Raw genomic sequence first — 17,162 nt, 5'->3', positions numbered from 1 at the left:
ACCTATAACATCCTCTTGGCCAGCTCCAGCCACCATCTGCCTATTTAGGAGAACCTTGACTGTCAGTGGCTATAGTCTCCCCATTGTGGCACTGAAGTGACTCCCTAGTGATTATCATCCCCTTCCCCTACACCAAGGTTAAGCTGAGATTATGTTCCTAACCACCTCTGGTTTCCTGTGTGCTGCCTGGAAACCCCCAATAGCCTCATAGACCAGCTTAGCCTGGCTTCTCTTTTGCTCTTTTGATTAAACACCCGTTCCAGGACTCCTCCTAGGCTTGCTCTAGGCTTGCCCATGAGTTGTTTGCTCTGGACTATGTGAAGTCAAAGCAACCTCCTCTTCTAGAGACAGATCTCTCCTTGTATCCCTTCCATCTCAGGTCTCCATCTGTCACCCCAAGTTAGCTGGGCAAGACTACCAGAGACCCATCTCACTACAGTTATGCTGATCTGACTCATGCTTTCATTTTCTTCCCTCCCCTTTTCCCTCTTTCCTGCCCTTCCCAACCATCTACCTTGACTCCTGCCTTCCCTGTTCTTTCTCTGATCACTTTTTCTCTTCCTTTCTCCTCTCCCCCTTTCCCTCTCTGCCCCTGGTCCACTCCCCTCGGGTTCTGCCCCCGGGAACACCGTGTGTCCAAAGCTGTTGACTAACCCACTGCGTCTGTATCTGAATGCTGTCTCCAGGTCAGAGCCGGGGCTTCGCCTTCGTCGAGTTTAGTCACTTGCAGGACGCTACACGATGGATGGAAGCCAATCAGGTTGCTTTGCCGCACTTGAACCCCTCCCCCCAAAACAAATACTACTTTATAATCGAGCGCTCCCCATCGCCTGAATCTTATGGACACAGTTCCCTGCCCTGTGACCCTGTGTCCCATATCCCTGCCCCTTTTTCCCCCCTCCTGAGCCCCACTATTTCCTCTTCCCATCTCTCACTACCCACTGGGCTTCCCATTTGTAGCCCAGTCTCAACACCGTCCCCTGGCCCCCTTCCTACTGCCAGGCACTAGCGCTCCCTCACCTCTCCTGGCTGAGCTTTCAGAGAAAGAGCTGCCAGGGTGGGTTCCTTCCTTAGCTTCCCAGACCCTAGCAGGATCCTTTTGCTCCCGAGTCAGCAGAGCCAGAACTTGGTTGTGCTCTCAGGACCACTGGAAGTCCTGTCACTGAGGGAACATAGATGTTGGCACATAAACTAGCAAGACTTGTTTTGCCAGTTTTCTTCTGCATGTGAATTTGGCCCTCTGAGTTCCATGCAGAGGGACATCACTGCTTTTGGTTGAAAGTTCCAGTCAAGTGTGATAGTTTTATTGACACCCTGGGCTCAGTTCACTGGCCCCTCCCATTCACAGCACCCTCCCCACCCACAGGAGGCCCCACCTCTACCTTCTCAATAAGGAACTGTGCTCTGTCAGCTGCGGAGGGGCCAGCTCCCCTAGCCTGGCACTGAATCCCAACTCAACTGCGTTGGGACCTTCCAAGACTCAAGGGTCTAACCTGGCTACCCAGCCCTATCCTGATGTAGAGTCACTGGTGTAGAGCACTGGAAAGAAGTGTCAGGGGAGGAAGGGGCAGCCGTGGTAAAGTGGAGGGTCCTGGCAGAGGCAGCCCTGTGGCCGGCTCTGTGGGTCTGGTCAATAAGCTAGTGCGGTGGGCCCAGGACCCGGCCAACCTTGGGAAGGTGGCCTCATGGCGGGAAATCTCCGTCTGTTAAATTGGCTTTCTTTTTCCCCTTCTCCAGCATTAGCGCTCGTGCGCTCTTTCTCTTTTTCTCTCCCCTCCTCTCTCTTCCCTGCCCATCTCCCCTCATTCCCAGTGTAGCCTGTGTAGTGCTAGCCCTGAGTATGGCCTAGCACTGTCAAGGGCCAAGCTGGGGGAGCACTCCCAACTCTCTACGTCAACCAAGTACTATGTGCCTGATTGTGTTTGTTTGTGTGTGTGTGTGTGTGTGTGTGTGTGAGAGAGAGAGAGAGCACGTGCGAGAGAGAGAAAGAGAGAGAGAGAGCACGTGCGTGTGCACGTGCCTGTGCCTGTGAGTAAACAGCAAACAGATGCGCCCTGAGAGCTGTGGCGCTTTCCTTCCCTCACCCCATCCCGTCCCTCCGTTCCTTCTTCCCTCCATCAGTTCTCCAAACTCCCTTCATTCCCTGTCCCTCATCCATCCAGCTGAAGGGCTCGCTCACTCTTTTCTCCTTTGCTGAAACGGTATGTGGGGCACTGCTACCTAGGTCTTGATTGTGCTCTGCTTTTTCCCACAGCACTCCCTCAACATCCTGGGCCAGAAGGTATCCATGCATTACAGCGACCCCAAGCCCAAGATCAATGAGGACTGGCTGTGTAATAAGGTACAGGGGTGGATGGGTATCTGGTGCTGGGGAGAAAGTCTGCTCCCACAGGAGCAGTAGGAGCAGCAGCAGCTTGCTTAGTCAGAGAAAGTGTAGTCTTAGAGACATGTTGTCTAGCCCCAGTCAGCTAGGCTCTGTCCTCATCAAACACAGCCTTGCCTAAAGGTCCAGTAGAGTTGAAAGAAATAATAGCATAAGTGACTAATCAGTGACAACACAAGCCAACTATATTATATAGGACATGGGCTTCAGAGCCACACTGCTTGCAGACTGTCTCAGGTCTGCCTTGATGCTGGTCAAGGTGCTTATCCTATCTCTGTATCACTTTTCTCATCTTTATGTGAGTGAGCACTAATTCAGTGTTGAAAGAATGAAACTGTTGGTGGGAGAATAATAAAGACTTCTGGCTCACATTCAACTCTGTAAGTGGCTGCTGTTCCCTTTAAAAAGAAGCAGAGTGTTCTGAGGTAACTCAACCTTGGTACAGCTGTGTCCACCTTGAAGGTCCCTCCCTGTAGGTTATGTGATCACCGCTTTATTCCCTAAGAGAAAGCTAAGGCTCAGGTGGAACCATGCATGAGCTTTTTGCTCACAGGGCCACCTCCTGTTCCCTACGTGGCCTTAGGTCTGCCCTGAGGCCAGCATTGTGATTCTCAACCCCATCTCCTGGGGCTCTCTGTAGTCCTAAAACCTAAGGAAAACTGAGAGCTAGGAGGACCCTGACTTTTCCCTGAAGGGTCTGGTTAGTGGGAGAGTGCTATCTGTCATCTTTACATAGGTGATCAACCTTTCTGGAGAGAGAGGGACAAAAGAGATCAACCTTTCTGGAGAGAGAGGGACAATTTTCCTTGAAGCTGCTGTTTGCTTTGTGTTCTTCTTCTCCTTTTTGTCCTGCATGTCTTTCAGTTACCAGATCCTGTCACGTCCATCTCAGAATTGCCACCTTCCTTTGCTGTTCTTACAGTTCATGCCAGTTCCTACACCTTCCCATCTAGTTCCCATAGAGCCCTTTTTGTTGTTAGCCTCACTCCTCTCTCTCCACCCTTACTTGTAATGTTGCAGCTGAAACCTAGCTCTGACCATGACTTACCTTCTCTGCCCAAAACATGAGTCTCTCCTTTAACTGTCACCATCTTCCCTTGCCAGCCTTGACTTTTCTCTCTCTGCATGCCCCCCCCCAACTTCATCAGCTATAGAAAGTCTCTTAGCCCCTCCAGCAAGACTAAACCTCTGGATTTCCCAGCTCTAACCGCCCTGCTTCTGTGAAGCCCAGCTCAGTGAGCTGAGGCCCTTTCAGCCCATTCTCTGCTCCTAACTCCTATCAGTGCAGTCTAAGCAGACTGTCCTGAGCACATGATGTTGGGCCTTACACGGGAGCGCAGCTTAGTATCTGACCGGAACAGAGATAGAATTGTGATGGAAGCCGAACAAGGTCTTTGGTAGCTGGAATATCTAAGAAAAAAGTCAAAAGTAGCAGAATTCAATCTAGGCCTAGCAATAAGGAAGGAAATGAATCTGACTAAAAGATTGTGGCTTCCAGTAGGAAACAGTGAAAGTTTCTGTTAGGTAAGCAAGTCTCAGGAGGAAGGGACCATGAGATACAGTGCTGAGAGTTGATAGTCCCAAGAAGATAGGGAAGAGATACAACTGCTGTAATGTGTGAGAGGGTTGGTGCTGGGAACCAGTTGTCAGAGATTTATAGGACTGAAGATAATAAAGTTCCAAAAGACTCGTGCTACCCCTGACCCTCAAAGTTCCCTTCTGCGGGATTATGTTGTTCTGTGGGTCCATATTTGGAGGATATCATGGAAAGTCTTGACCCTTGGCCTGTGCCTCACAGTGTGGTGTCCAGAACTTCAAACGCCGAGAGAAGTGCTTCAAATGTGGTGTGCCCAAATCAGGTGAGCTGTACTAACTGGGAGTGGTAAGAGGCATTGAAGACCAGTGTGTAGGGGCTGGTGAGGGGGGTGGGGAATATGATCAGCCATGGAGCCTCCACCTTCATCATCAGCATATTTCCCACCATTCCTGACAGAGGCAGAGCAGAAGCTGCCCCTTGGCACTCGGCTGGATCAGCAGGCACTGCCACTGGGTGGGCGGGAGCTAAGCCAGGGCTTACTCCCACTGCCGCAGCCCTACCAGGCCCAGGGAGTGCTAACCTCGCAAGCCCTGTCACAGGGCTCAGAGCCAAGCTCCGAGAACGCCAATGACAGTGAGTCAGTTGTTCTTTCCCCCTTACTTTATACCCTAGGGTATCTGGTGTGGGACCTCTGAGGGCCAAAGAAATGGTAATGAACAATACTTGGTCCTTATTAAGGGAGAGTGTTTCTACCTGGTGTGGGGATAAATATATGATAGAGAGTAGAGGGAGACGCTGCCCACAAACTAATTTTGGGGGTATATGAGAGGGTTCCTGATAGTTGAGAGGCTGTTGACACCTGGACCGACAAGCAGAGTTTATTCAAGAGAAGAGTAAAAGGAAGCAAGAAAACAGGGAGCAGTGGGGATCTTTAATGGGGGCCCTGAACAGACTGTCAGAGGTGCTTCCTAACACTGGGCCCTCTCCCACAGCCATTATTTTACGAAACCTGAACCCACACAGCACTATGGACTCCATCCTCGGGGCCCTAGCACCCTATGCGGTGCTGTCCTCTTCCAATGTGCGTGTTATCAAGGACAAACAGACTCAGCTGAACCGAGGCTTCGCCTTCATCCAGCTCTCCACCATCGTGGTGAGGGCGGCACAGGGGGGGGTCCGGGCAACCACGGTCCCGGCCCCCAGGGTAGGGAGGGGGGAACCTTTACCCCATCCTCACCGCGGTCCCAGTCTGGAAATGGGGCAATGGAGCCGGGGGGCCTCCCCGGGCCTGACCCTTCGGTCCCTGCTACCCCTCTACCCATAGGAAGCAGCCCAGCTGCTACAGATCCTGCAGGCCCTGCACCCTCCGCTCACCATCGATGGCAAGACCATCAACGTGGAGTTTGCCAAGGGTTCTAAGAGGTCAGAGCCCCACCTAAGCACCCTCACAGCTTGCCCCACCCTCCTACCTTGGGGATCCCTGTTTCATTTCCAGTTTCTACTATCCTCCCCAGGGATATGGCCTCCAATGAAGGCAGTCGCATCAATGCTGCCTCTGTGGCCAGTACTGCCATTGCTGCTGCCCAGTGGGCAATCTCACAGGTACTTGGCCTCCTCTGACCCCATCACTCTGGCATCTGACTTTCTTAAAACAAGTGTTATAGGCCTTCCTACCTTTACTCCTTTTCTTCTGCCTTTATAGATAGTTATCCATTCCCACTCCATTCTTTCTATCATTCCCAGTCACCTTTTGGACTTCTTTCTTTTTAAAGACTTGTTATTACTTTATTTTTATGTGTATGAGTGTTTTGCCTGTACCTGTGCATGTGCACCGTATGTGTGCTCAGTGCCTGCAGAAGTCAGAAGAGGGTGATCTGAACCTAGAATTTTGAGGTCTTGTGAACAACCATGTGGGTGCTAGGAACCAAACCTGCCCCTTTGCAAGAGCAACAAGTGTTCTTATCTGCTGAGTCATCTCTCCATTCCTGTCTTGGTAGTTGGTACTCTATGCTGTTGAACTTTTAAAAATTGTTCTGAGTTAGTATAATGTGTTGCATATTATTTGAGAGAGAGAGACAGAGAGAGAGAGAGAGAGAGAGAGAGAGAGAGAGAGTGTTGTGCTGTTTAAGTATATGTGCCATGAATAAAAAGGAATTTATAAAATTTTTTTTTTAAATCTTTGGGAGCCAGGTATGGTGGTAAGCACCTGTAATCCCAGTTCTTATGAGTGAAGGCAAGAGGATTAGGTGTTGAAGGCCAGTCTTTGATTCTCTAATGACTTTGAAGTCCTGTCTCAGAAACAAAAAAAAAAAAAAAAAAATTGTGAAAATTTTGGTGAGAGAATTAAAACTAAGAGGATAGCAAGGTATGATAATGCCTGCCTATATTTCTAGCAATGATATGGGGAGTGGTAGCAAAGTCAGGATTTCTACGAGTTCCAGGCCAGCATGGGCTACATGGTTGTAGGTGGGAGAGAGGAAAGAGGAAAACAAAAGGGAAAAGATTGAGGGTGTCTTGCTTGGTATGAGGAATAACACATGTACCTCATCAGTATCAGCCTAGGATATATTTGGGCATGTAGCCTTTTTCTAGTCTCTCTCTTCTTCTCTGTTCTCTTGTGACCAGGATACCTTGATTTTCACTTAAGACTACATGCTTTCTGTCAAGTAGAAATCCTAGCTCCAGCCGGGCATGGTGGCGCACGCCTATAATCCCAGCATTTGGGAGGCAGAGGCAGGTAGATTTCTGAGTTCAAGGTCAGCCTGGTCTACAGAATGAGTTCCAGAACAGCCAGGGATACACAGAAAAACCCTGTCTCGAAAAACTAAAAAAAAAAAAGGAAACCCTAGCTCCACATATAGTGACAGGTGCATCTAGCAGATCTCTTCATTTATGTCCCCTCCTGATCTAATGATCTCTCATCTGCCTCTCAGGCCTCCCAGGGTGGAGAGAGTGCCTGGGCTGCCCCCGAGGAGCCACCAGTTGACTACAGCTACTACCAACAGGATGAGGGCTATGGCAGCAGCCAGGGAACAGATTCCCTCTATACCCATGGCTACCTTAAAAACAGCAAGGGCCCTGGCATGACTGGGACCAAAGGGGACCCAGCTGGAGCAGGTGAGCCTCATAGTCTCTAGCTGAGCCTAATTATGGGGCCTAGAGGCCTATGGCCGTATGCTCTGACATTCGTGGGCATTCATTCTCCATGGTTTCTCTTTTCAGGTCCTGAGGCCTCCCTTGAGGCTGGAGCAGACTCTGTGTCACTGCAGGCTTTCTCTCGAGCCCAGCCTGGTGCTGCCCCTGGGCTCTATCAGCAATCAGCTGAGGGGAGCAGTGGCCAGAGCACTGCTACCAACAGCCAGGTGAGGATGCCACTGGTACTCTGGGGAGGTTGGTAGGCTGGCAAGGTGCACCCTGAGTGGGCAGGGTGATATTAACAGACACTGAGTCCTGTTCCCTTATGTGACCCATGAGTAGTCATATACCATCATATCACCTGCTGTGCTCAAGTCTGAGCTCCAGAGCCCTACTCATCCCAGCTCTGCCTTACCACCGGCTACCAGTCCCACTGCCCCAGAGTCCTACAGCCAGTACCGTGAGTATCTATAGCCCTTGGGTAAGGGTGTGGACTTCTCTAAACAGAGAGGAATTTGACAACCTTGTCTTTGCTCCCTCCCCACAGCTGTTCCTGATGTCTCTACTTACCAATATGATGAGACATCTGGCTACTACTATGACCCCCAGACTGGTCTATACTATGATCCCAATTCCCAGGTAAGTGAAAGGTAGCCTAGGGAAACTGGAGTGTGGTTTTGTGGCAGCTAACCCTATACATCCTCCCTCATTCTTTCCCTCAGTATTACTACAATGCTCAGAGTCAGCAGTACCTATACTGGGATGGGGAGCGGCGGACCTACATACCTGCCTTGGAGCAGTCTGCTGATGGACATAAGGACACGGGGGCATCATCAAAGGAGGGAAAAGAGAAGAAAGAGAAGCATAAGACAAAGACAGCCCAACAGGTGAACTTCCAGCCATCATCTGGTTGTTTGAAGTCTATGTTCTGTCACCTCTTGCTCTCTCCTGCTATAGGAAATGGGGTGGTGGGTGGGCATGGACAGGGATAGGAACTACTTCAGATAGACAGTACTCCTGAATTAGGTCTATTTTGGGGGTTCTGTAGCAAGACCACCTACCACCATGAAGTGGCTTGTACTGTCTGCGTGAGCTCTTGACAGCTTTTCTCTATCCTACAAAGGGAACCTTCATGCTGGTGGTGGGTGTGTATTGATCCCAGAGAAATTCTCGTAGGCTCACGAGGAGTTGAGAAGGAGAAGAAACATTGCAGGGTTTTCTAGTAGGGAAAAGTTAGCAGGAACCTTAGTCTCTGTGGAGAAAAGGTATGGCATTGAAGCAAGCAATAAATATTCTCTCTGCAACCTGAGGGATTCTCAAAATGTTTCATGCCCCAGGAAAACCACAAAACATTAACGTGGCATGATATCACATGCCTTAGTTAGGTTTCTGTTGCTGTGATAATCATTGACCAAAAGCAATATGGGTATGAAAGTATTTCATGATGAAGGGAAGTCAAGGGAGGTACAGATTTGAAGCTACAGAGCAGGAAGGACTGCTGCTGCAAGGGCAGTGGGTGAGAAAGTAGAGACCCCAGCTTCAAGAACCCTTAACCTCAACCCTCAAACCCCAGATTGCCAAGGACATGGAGCGGTGGGCACGCAGTCTCAATAAGCAAAAAGAAAACTTCAAAAACAGCTTCCAGCCTATTAGTGCTCTACGAGATGATGAAAGGCGGGAATCGGCCACTGCAGATGCAGGCTATGCCATCCTTGAGAAGAAGGTGTGTTGTAACTGTCCATCTGTACCCCACCTTCAGTGTTGTCATTCTTTAGGGTCCTCTATGGAGCTCTGAATTTCTGTTTCTTCTACCTCAGGGAGCGCTAGCTGAAAGACAGCACACCAGCATGGATCTCCCAAAGCTGGCCAGTGATGACCGCCCAGTAAGTTTCAGGGCAAAAGGGGGCAGGGGTCCCTGATCTTAGCAAGTGTGACTGACTGCCCACCTTCACTCTCTACAGAGCCCACCTCGAGGGCTGGTGGCAGCCTATAGTGGGGAGAGTGACAGTGAGGAGGAACAGGAGCGAGGAGGTCCTGAACGGGAAGAAAAGCTTACAGACTGGCAGAAGCTAGCCTGTCTGCTCTGCCGCCGCCAGTTTCCCAGCAAGGAGGCACTCATCCGGCACCAGCAGCTCTCTGGGCTCCACAAGGTAATTGAGCAGAGAGTTGGTAGAATATCCTGTGTCTAGCCCAGCCCAGCTGCTTTACATTATCCTGTCCCTCTTTACAGCAAAACCTTGAGATTCATCGGCGAGCCCACTTGTCAGAAAATGAATTGGAAGCACTAGAGAAAAATGACATGGAGGTAAGGCGTGACCCACTCGTTGGCTCCATCCCATCTGCCCCCTCCACGTCTCTGTCCCTCCAGGCTGTGGGACTTGAAAGTTCCTTAGCCAGGTATAGCCTGACAACCGTGTGTTGTCTCCATCGCTATGAGGCTTCTTCCTAGTTCCCATTTCATCATGTCCTGACCCTCAGGACCAAGGACCAGATCAGAGAGAGACTTACATTGCCCCTTACCCCATCCATGCTTGTTTGCTGAAAGAAAATAACAGCCAATTGCAACATGTTCACAATTGTAGCAAATGAAGTATCGGGACCGTGCAGCTGAACGCAGGGAGAAGTATGGTATCCCTGAGCCACCAGAGCCCAAACGGAGGAAGTATGGTGGCATATCTACAGCCTCTGTGTAAGTGCAGGACCAGGTACCGGGGGAGGGGAGGTTGCTGCTGGCAGACCACTAACACTATACACTGTCCCCTGCAGGGACTTTGAACAACCCACTCGAGATGGATTAGGCAGTGACAACATTGGCAGTCGAATGCTCCAGGCCATGGGCTGGAAAGAAGGCAGTGGTCTGGGCCGCAAGAAACAGGGCATTGTGACACCCATTGAGGTGAGTCTCTATGAGCCATTCTTGTCCCCAACACTCCCAGTGCACCTCTACCAGCCTGACAAACCCTCCTTCCCTTACACAGGCCCAAACACGAGTTCGAGGTTCTGGCCTGGGTGCCAGGGGCAGTTCCTATGGGGTCACCTCAACAGAATCCTATAAGGAGACACTGCACAAGACAATGGTGACCCGCTTCAATGAGGCCCAGTGAACAACTTTGAAAGCAGTTTCTACAGACGTGGGGTATCTATCCAGGGACAGAGAAGATGAACTGTGGAATGGTCTAAGGAAGGCTCTTCTATCTACCAGCCTGCTCCCCAACCAGAGAAGCCAAATTAGACTTGGAGTTGGTGACTTTTGCTGGGAAATTGGGCTCAAATCATGTTCCTTTTGTAATAAAATCTAAAAAGCCTGCATCTTCCATTTCTACTTTCTCATGTCCTAGTATGGTTTCTTACACAGGCACAGAATGCATAAACAGCTATTAGGCTAAGCTGGATAGCAATGGTGGCTATAAATTGCTGGGATATTACCTAGCAACCCCAACTGTCTAGGTTCAGGTTATGGCCCATCCCTTGTCAGAGATCTGAAGTTTGGTTCAGAACCTGGATTGGGAATCTGGTCCCCTATCCTCACTTAACCCTCACTTGTTCTTAGCCTAGACTAAACTCTGATTTGCCATTCTGAGCTGGAGACAGTGCTTTCAGGCATCTGTATGTAAAACACAGTAGGTGCTTCTACCATGGTTGTCTCTATACCCTCAACATGTTGATGATCTCAAAGGGATATAGGAAGCTTAGCCTGTTAAGTTCCCAGCCCAAGGATATCTTCATGAGCATCATTCAAGTTCACCCTTGCTCTCTTCATCCACAAATGTAAACATAGTGCTTCACTCTCTGGCCTACAACCTGTGATTCCCAGGTTGTGCTTCTGCCATTGGCAGAGACTCTGAATGGACTGGAACAGGAAACGGATTGCCTTCTAAACCCCAGTCAGCAGAGCTGTAAAATGAAGCTAGGAATGTAGGCCTACTGTTAACTTCCTAACCTAGAATGTTATTACCAGAATCCCCAGGGAGCCCACACACCTCAGTGGCTGTAAAACAAATAGTCCCAAAGACCAACCAAACAAGCTTGATTCTTCGTAGAATGAAGTACAGCAAAAAAGAAAATGCTGGTAGTCGAGTACCAACAAATGAACCTCATCAGCACCACTGGGTGAAAAGTCAGGCACAAACTTACATATATTAGATGATTCCATTAATGTGGAATTTGGAAATCAAAGCAATTTGGCGATGTTAGCTAGCAGAACGGGCTTGAGACAGGGATGATGTATTATATTGTACATAGACTATACAGCAAGTTAGGAAAAGACCACCCAAGCAAAAGGGAGAAGAAAAGGACAATGTCCCTTACTTACCTACAAGAAGTTGGTTTTGGTATATTATTGCTCCCTACCACCTGAGTCAAAATGCCAGCATTTCCCTTTGAAGTTTTTTGAGACAGGTCTTGCAACCAGACCTGACTTCAAATTGGATATGTAAACAAGGATGGGTTTGAAATGATCCTTTTGTTCGGCTTCTACCTCTTTTATTATTATTATTTATTTAGATTTATTTATTTTATTATTTGATGTATATATGAGTACTGTAGCAGTACAGATGGTTGTGAGCCTTCATGAGGTTGTTGGGAATTGAATTTTTTAGGACCTCTGCCCGCTCTGGTCAGCCCTGCTCGCTGTCTTCAGGCACACCAGAAGATGATGTCAGATCTCATTACGAGTGGTTGTGAGCCACCATGTGGTTGCTGGGAACTGAACTCAGGACCTTCAGTAGAGCAGTCAGTGCTCTTACCCGCTGAGCCATCTTGCCAGCCCTCCTGCTTCTACCTCTTAAATGCTGAGATTACAGACATGTGGTACCATGACCAGCTGAAGTTCTTATACAAAAATGGTAGAATGTGGGCTGGAGAGATGGCTCAGCGGTTAAGAGCACTGACTGTTCTTCCAGAGGTCCTGAGTTCAGTTCCCAGCAACCACATGATGCTCACAACCACCTGTAATGCGATCTGATGCCCTCTTCTAGTGTGTTTGAAGAGAGTGACAGTGTACTCACATACATAAAAGAAATCTTTTTTTAAAATGGTAGAGTATTTGTATAGAACCTGATTTGTAGTATCTGATATAATACATATGTTCTGTAAGTTGCTAAACAATATTAATCAGGGAATGAAGAAGGAAAATAAGTCAGGTGTAATTTCTCCCCCAGTTTTTTTTTTTTTTATTCATTTATTTACTGGTGCTGGGGACAACCCAGTGCCGCCTTTATTGTCAGCCCTCCCCTGAATATTTTCTGTCATGGTTGGATCTGTGCACAAGCTCATAAATATAGGGCCCTAAATGTAAGCCTCCATAAAGGTTTTAGGAACTAAGCCTCAGTTCTTTCAGAGCAACCAGTGCTCTTAACTACAGAGCCATTTCTCCAGTCCCCTAAATGTACTTAAAAGTGCCAAGGAAAAATAGTAACTTTACAGGATAGAAACATGACAGGTACCATCTTTTTAAAAAAGATTTTATTTATTTATTATATGTAAGTACACTGTAGCTGTCTTCAGATCTCATTACAGGTGGTTGTGAGCCACCATGTGGTTGCTGGGATTTGAACTCAGGACCTCCAGAAGAGCAGTCAGTGCTCTTAACCGCTGAGCCATCTCACCAGCCCAACAGGTATCATCTTTATGGTATATTAGAATTCTGTTTTCCTGTGAGCTACAAAAAGGCCTATAATCAAAAGCAGCAAGGCTAGGAACACCAAAGACTGAAGGAAACATCATCTGAGCATTCTAGCAGTGAGGTCTGCCCAAGCTGCTTCATGTAAAATTCTCAAGCCTCCCCTGCCATCATCCCTGTGTTCCATTGTGCTGCTTTCCACAATTCACCCAGTCACATAAAGTCTTACTTTTCTATGTTTGTTCTATTATTTGTTGCTTGAATTGTAACAAAGGCACCATGATGTAAGGGACTTTTGTCTGTCTTGCTTCTTACTCTGTTGCTACTGGTGAGAACAGGGTTTGACACCTTGGAGGCAGGAAGAAATGCACACTTCACAACTTTCTGAATCCCTCTCATTCTCAGCAATCCATCGTTATTTTGTGTCTATGGTGTTTAAGGTTGAACTCATGCTATGTAAGTGTTCTTACCACTGAGGTACACTGCCATCCCTAGGATACCATTTTAAAGCTTTAGCCAAACATGGTGGCATAGACCTGTAGTTCCAGCCACTGGGGAGGAGGATGAAGGAAAGTTGGAATGACCCAGAGACTGACTTGAGCCCAAAAGTATGAGGCTGGCCTGAACATCATAGGAGGACAAAAAGTACATTGGGAGAAGGAAAGAGGCAGGGAGGAAAAGTTCTAGATTGATGTGTTAAAGATTCTTAGGGCTCCAGAAAAAAAACATTCTTGATGAGGCTATGAACATACCTACACTTTACTAGAGGGAGTCAAAATGGCACAGCACTCTTACCTCCCAGTCCTCCTGCACACTTTCCCAAGGTTAGTTTTTCTTGAGTTGTCCCTTGTAATCAAGACCCTTCCCTCTTGCTTCTTTTTGTTGTTGTCATTGTTGTTTTGGTTTTGTTGTTTTAAAATAGATATTTCCTCTGTATAGCCCTGGCTGTCCTGGAACTCATTCTGTAGACCAGGCTCAAACTCAGAGCCTCTGCCTCCCAGGTGATGGAATTAAAGGCGTGCACCACCACCTCCTGGTTTCCACTTGCTTTTGTAAAGTCTAAATTCTGCTTCAATTACTGCACATGCAATATTGCTGTATATACAACATACACTATATCCTTAATGCATCCCCACTGGTAAAACCAAAGGCAAAAAAAACCCAAAAAACCCAGTCACATGCATGGTTTCAATTGCCAGATGGTCTTCAAATTCACATCCTGTGTAGACTTCACCCTCTGAATTTAATAGTCTTCCACCCTTACAATTTTTCTTCTGTTTTATTTTTTAATTGGATATCATGCAGCCTAGGATAACCTATAACTCAAGTTTTGAGATTGTGTGCATTTACTTGACTGTTTTTGAGTCTTCCAGTAGCTCCGACTGGAACTCAATGGTGTAGCTGGCCTCAGACTCCCCAGCAATCCTCCTGCGGTAGCCTCCAGAGTCTTGGAAGTACAGCTCTGAACCACCAAGCTTGGTCTCAACTCTTCTCTAGAGCAACATCTCTCCTCGAATGACTAGCAAACATCTTGAGTATGATACATGAAAACCAAAATCTTGATCTTGCTCCCTGTGCCTGTGGATGACAATTTTACTCTTCCAGTCACACAGCCAGAAACAGGCGTGGTGGCACACACCTTTAATTCCAGCACTCAGGAGGCAGAAGCAGGCAGATTTCTGAGTTTGAGGCCAGCATGGTCTACAAAGTGAGTTCCAGGACAGCCAGGGCTACACAGAGAAACCCTGTCTCGAAAAACCAAAAAAAAAAAAAAAAAAAAAAGGATGTGTGTAGAACACAGAAACTATAGTGACACCAGAAAAATGGCAGTAGTAGGTCTCTTCTAAAGCCTATGATCTCTCTAGCTACAGGTAGTTGACTAGGTTTACAGTACTAGACATGAATTTTCTCACACTGATTAGACACCTAACTATTAGTTTAGTTATTCCCAAGATATAAGTGCCACTATTGTACCATTGAAGTTATCTTTCTAGGTTGGTCATTATGGTTCCTAGGCTTTTCAGTTAAGTAGGACTTTTCATTGTTTTTTTCCTTATTAGCTTGCACAGCACCTACAGATACTGTGAGAACTAGTCCTCAGGGAGGAAACTTCTAGGTCAGCCATTCTCAATCTGTGAGTTTAACTCTTTCGGGAATTGAATGACCCTTTCACAGGGGTTGTATATCAGATATCCTTCATATCCGGTATTTACATTACAATTTGTAACAATAGTAAAATTACAGTTACAAAGTAGCAATGAAATAATTTTATGGATGGTGGTTACCACAACATGAGCATCTGCATTAAAGGGTCGCAGCAGTAAGAAGGCTGAGAAACACTGGTCTAGTTCAATTTCAACTTAGTTCCTCCAAGTCCTGAGTCTGAAATGTGTGGTGTCTTCAGCATTGGGGTCTTTCAACTTCCCAAAGGGCAATGGCAATGGCCTTCATTTGGGGGCATTCACTTGAACAATCCCCCACCTCCCGACCAAAAACTAGAAGGGAGGTTTCCCTTGTCTGTTCTGGGTTTTTTGTTAGTCTATGGCTCTGGGGCAGAGCGGTTATCATCACTCCATGTGTGTTAAGTAGGCTTCTAAAATAGTGTATTTCCCTATGGCTTTTACAAATACCCTTAGTATTATTTATCTTTCCTTCTGTATTACCCTCCTTCCCACACTCATACTTTATTTTTTTTTTTTAAGACAAATTGCTTCTTACTAAACCTGCAACTCACTTGTTAGCTAAGCTGGCTGGCCAGTGAGCTTCAGGTATCCTTCCGTTTTTGTTTCCCAATATTGCAATTGCAGGCCTAAGCTAACATGCCCAGTGTTGTATGAATGCTCAGGTCCTGCACAAACTCAGGTCCTCGAGTAAACCACTGAGCTATCTTCCTACCCCTCTCCATGAAGCTTAAATGTTAAACATCTCAATCTGGTTTACAAGAACCTGGTTGATATGTCCTCAAACCTCATTTAGTGCCCCTCCTTCCTCTCCATTGTGTTCTTTTCATATATGCCAACCTTAAGGCTTTTTGCTCCCAATATTCTCCTTACACAACACCTTTCTTCTGTTTGTATGCAAGAGATAAATAAGGGAAAAATCTTTGGGAAGAATGTTCTTGACTACTGCAAGGATGGAATCTTTATTGTGTCCCCAGAATTCTGCACTGAATAGGTGCTCAAGAGATTTTTCAGATGAGCAAATCTGAAGGTCATTGGCAATATTTGAAATACTGAATCTGAGGTGATAAAAGCATTTTACATTAAATACCTTTGCTTACACATCACCACTGTTTACAACTGCAACCTATCCTAACAAATCCACTTTACTGTGGTTTAATTTTCTCCATAGCATTTAGCAATTATCATGTACAGTGGTGTATGTACAGAAAGCATATTTGTCTATTCTCAAAAGATTAAAATGAAACTGAAAATTTCCTATTATCTAGCATTTTGTTTTTGTTATTTTGTTTTACTTTATGATTACTATTCTGAAGTGTCAAGGATCAAATCTAGGGTTTGCACATTCTACACAAGCATTTTACCACCAAGCACATCCAAGATTGGCTAGCATTTTTTGCTGTAGTTTTACTATTTTTGATGCAAATACCACTAGTCTCATATATATATATATATATATATGTATATATATATACACACATATATATGTACATATGTATAATATACATGTATACATATATGTATATACATATATGTGTGTGTGTATATATATATATATATATATCGCTTAGGTGAACAAGATTGTGCCATTTGGTTTTATATAAGTTCATGCAAGACATACAAATAGTTCTTAGAAACTATCACTATTGCTAAGGGGTGTATGGTTAGTTAGATACAATAGTTACATATTATACAATATATACAATAGCTGTATATACAATGTCTAGTCACTCATAGTTATATGCAAAACGCATTAAATATAAGATACACTTAATACAGATAAAATCGTTTGCATATTAACATGGGCATGGTGGTACATGCCTGTAAATAATCTCAGCACTTGGTGGAAAATCGGGAGAATCACAAGTCCATGATCAGCCTGGGCTGTACAGCATGTTCAGTCAGCCTAGTTGCATAAGGAATTCCTGTTAAATACACGCACACGTATTTATGTTCATACGGACTTCTTATTATAATGCATATGTATATGTGAGGCTATTGTTTTTCTTATTTGTTATGTTTATGGACTGATTCCCACGATAGGATATTGTTCCATGAGGGCAAGGAAGAAGCGCCTGAACCTAGCCCACATCTTGAGCTCCACAAACGGAAAAAAAAAAAGAATGAACGCTTTCAGCCACCGGAGTTCCAGCCTTCCCTAAGTAGGATGTATCTTCTAATCTGGAGGCACTATCATATTCCGTTCCCTTTTTCCACCCTCACAGAACACACAGTTCTAGGAAATAAACCCAGGCTTACATTTTCCCATATTCTAGGGGCTGATGCCCACCACGTGCACCAGGCATT

At 46.3% G+C, this 17,162-nt stretch overlaps 1 protein-coding gene across 6 annotated transcripts in view; it reads left to right on the top strand.

The window, feature by feature from the left end:
• Positions 1–10,377, top strand: part of Rbm10 (RNA binding motif protein 10) — a 30,848-nt gene extending 20,471 nt beyond the window's left edge. For 4 of the 6 annotated variants that reach the window (XM_021154089.3, XM_021154086.3, XM_085838244.1 and 1 more), the window contains 19 exons: positions 687–760; positions 2,255–2,341; positions 4,182–4,242; positions 4,377–4,553; positions 4,913–5,073; positions 5,245–5,342; positions 5,435–5,522; positions 6,854–7,037; positions 7,143–7,282; positions 7,398–7,515; positions 7,603–7,694; positions 7,778–7,942; positions 8,629–8,778; positions 8,873–8,938; positions 9,017–9,205; positions 9,286–9,360; positions 9,638–9,744; positions 9,822–9,951; positions 10,034–10,377. In XM_021154089.3, coding sequence (XP_021009748.1) covers positions 687–760; positions 2,255–2,341; positions 4,182–4,242; positions 4,377–4,553; positions 4,913–5,073; positions 5,245–5,342; positions 5,435–5,522; positions 6,854–7,037; positions 7,143–7,282; positions 7,398–7,515; positions 7,603–7,694; positions 7,778–7,942; positions 8,629–8,778; positions 8,873–8,938; positions 9,017–9,205; positions 9,286–9,360; positions 9,638–9,744; positions 9,822–9,951; positions 10,034–10,159 — 2,288 coding nt within the window. In that variant the 3' untranslated portion in view covers positions 10,160–10,377. The remainder of the gene's footprint in view (positions 1–686; positions 761–2,254; positions 2,342–4,181; positions 4,243–4,376; positions 4,554–4,912; positions 5,074–5,244; positions 5,343–5,434; positions 5,523–6,853; positions 7,038–7,142; positions 7,283–7,397; positions 7,516–7,602; positions 7,695–7,777; positions 7,943–8,628; positions 8,779–8,872; positions 8,939–9,016; positions 9,206–9,285; positions 9,361–9,637; positions 9,745–9,821; positions 9,952–10,033) is intronic. The other 2 variants (XM_021154090.3, XM_021154087.3) reach the window with 1 other exon arrangement.
• The last annotated feature ends 6,785 nt before the right edge of the window (positions 10,378–17,162 follow it).

Source organism: Mus caroli, unplaced genomic scaffold (genome assembly GCF_978045245.1).
Source record: "Mus caroli unplaced genomic scaffold, Mus_caroli_1 scaffold_5, whole genome shotgun sequence".
NCBI lineage: Eukaryota > Metazoa > Chordata > Mammalia > Rodentia > Muridae > Mus > Mus caroli.
The sequence above is the reverse complement of the archived record's forward strand: the minus strand, read 5'-3'. Positions and strand labels throughout refer to the sequence as shown.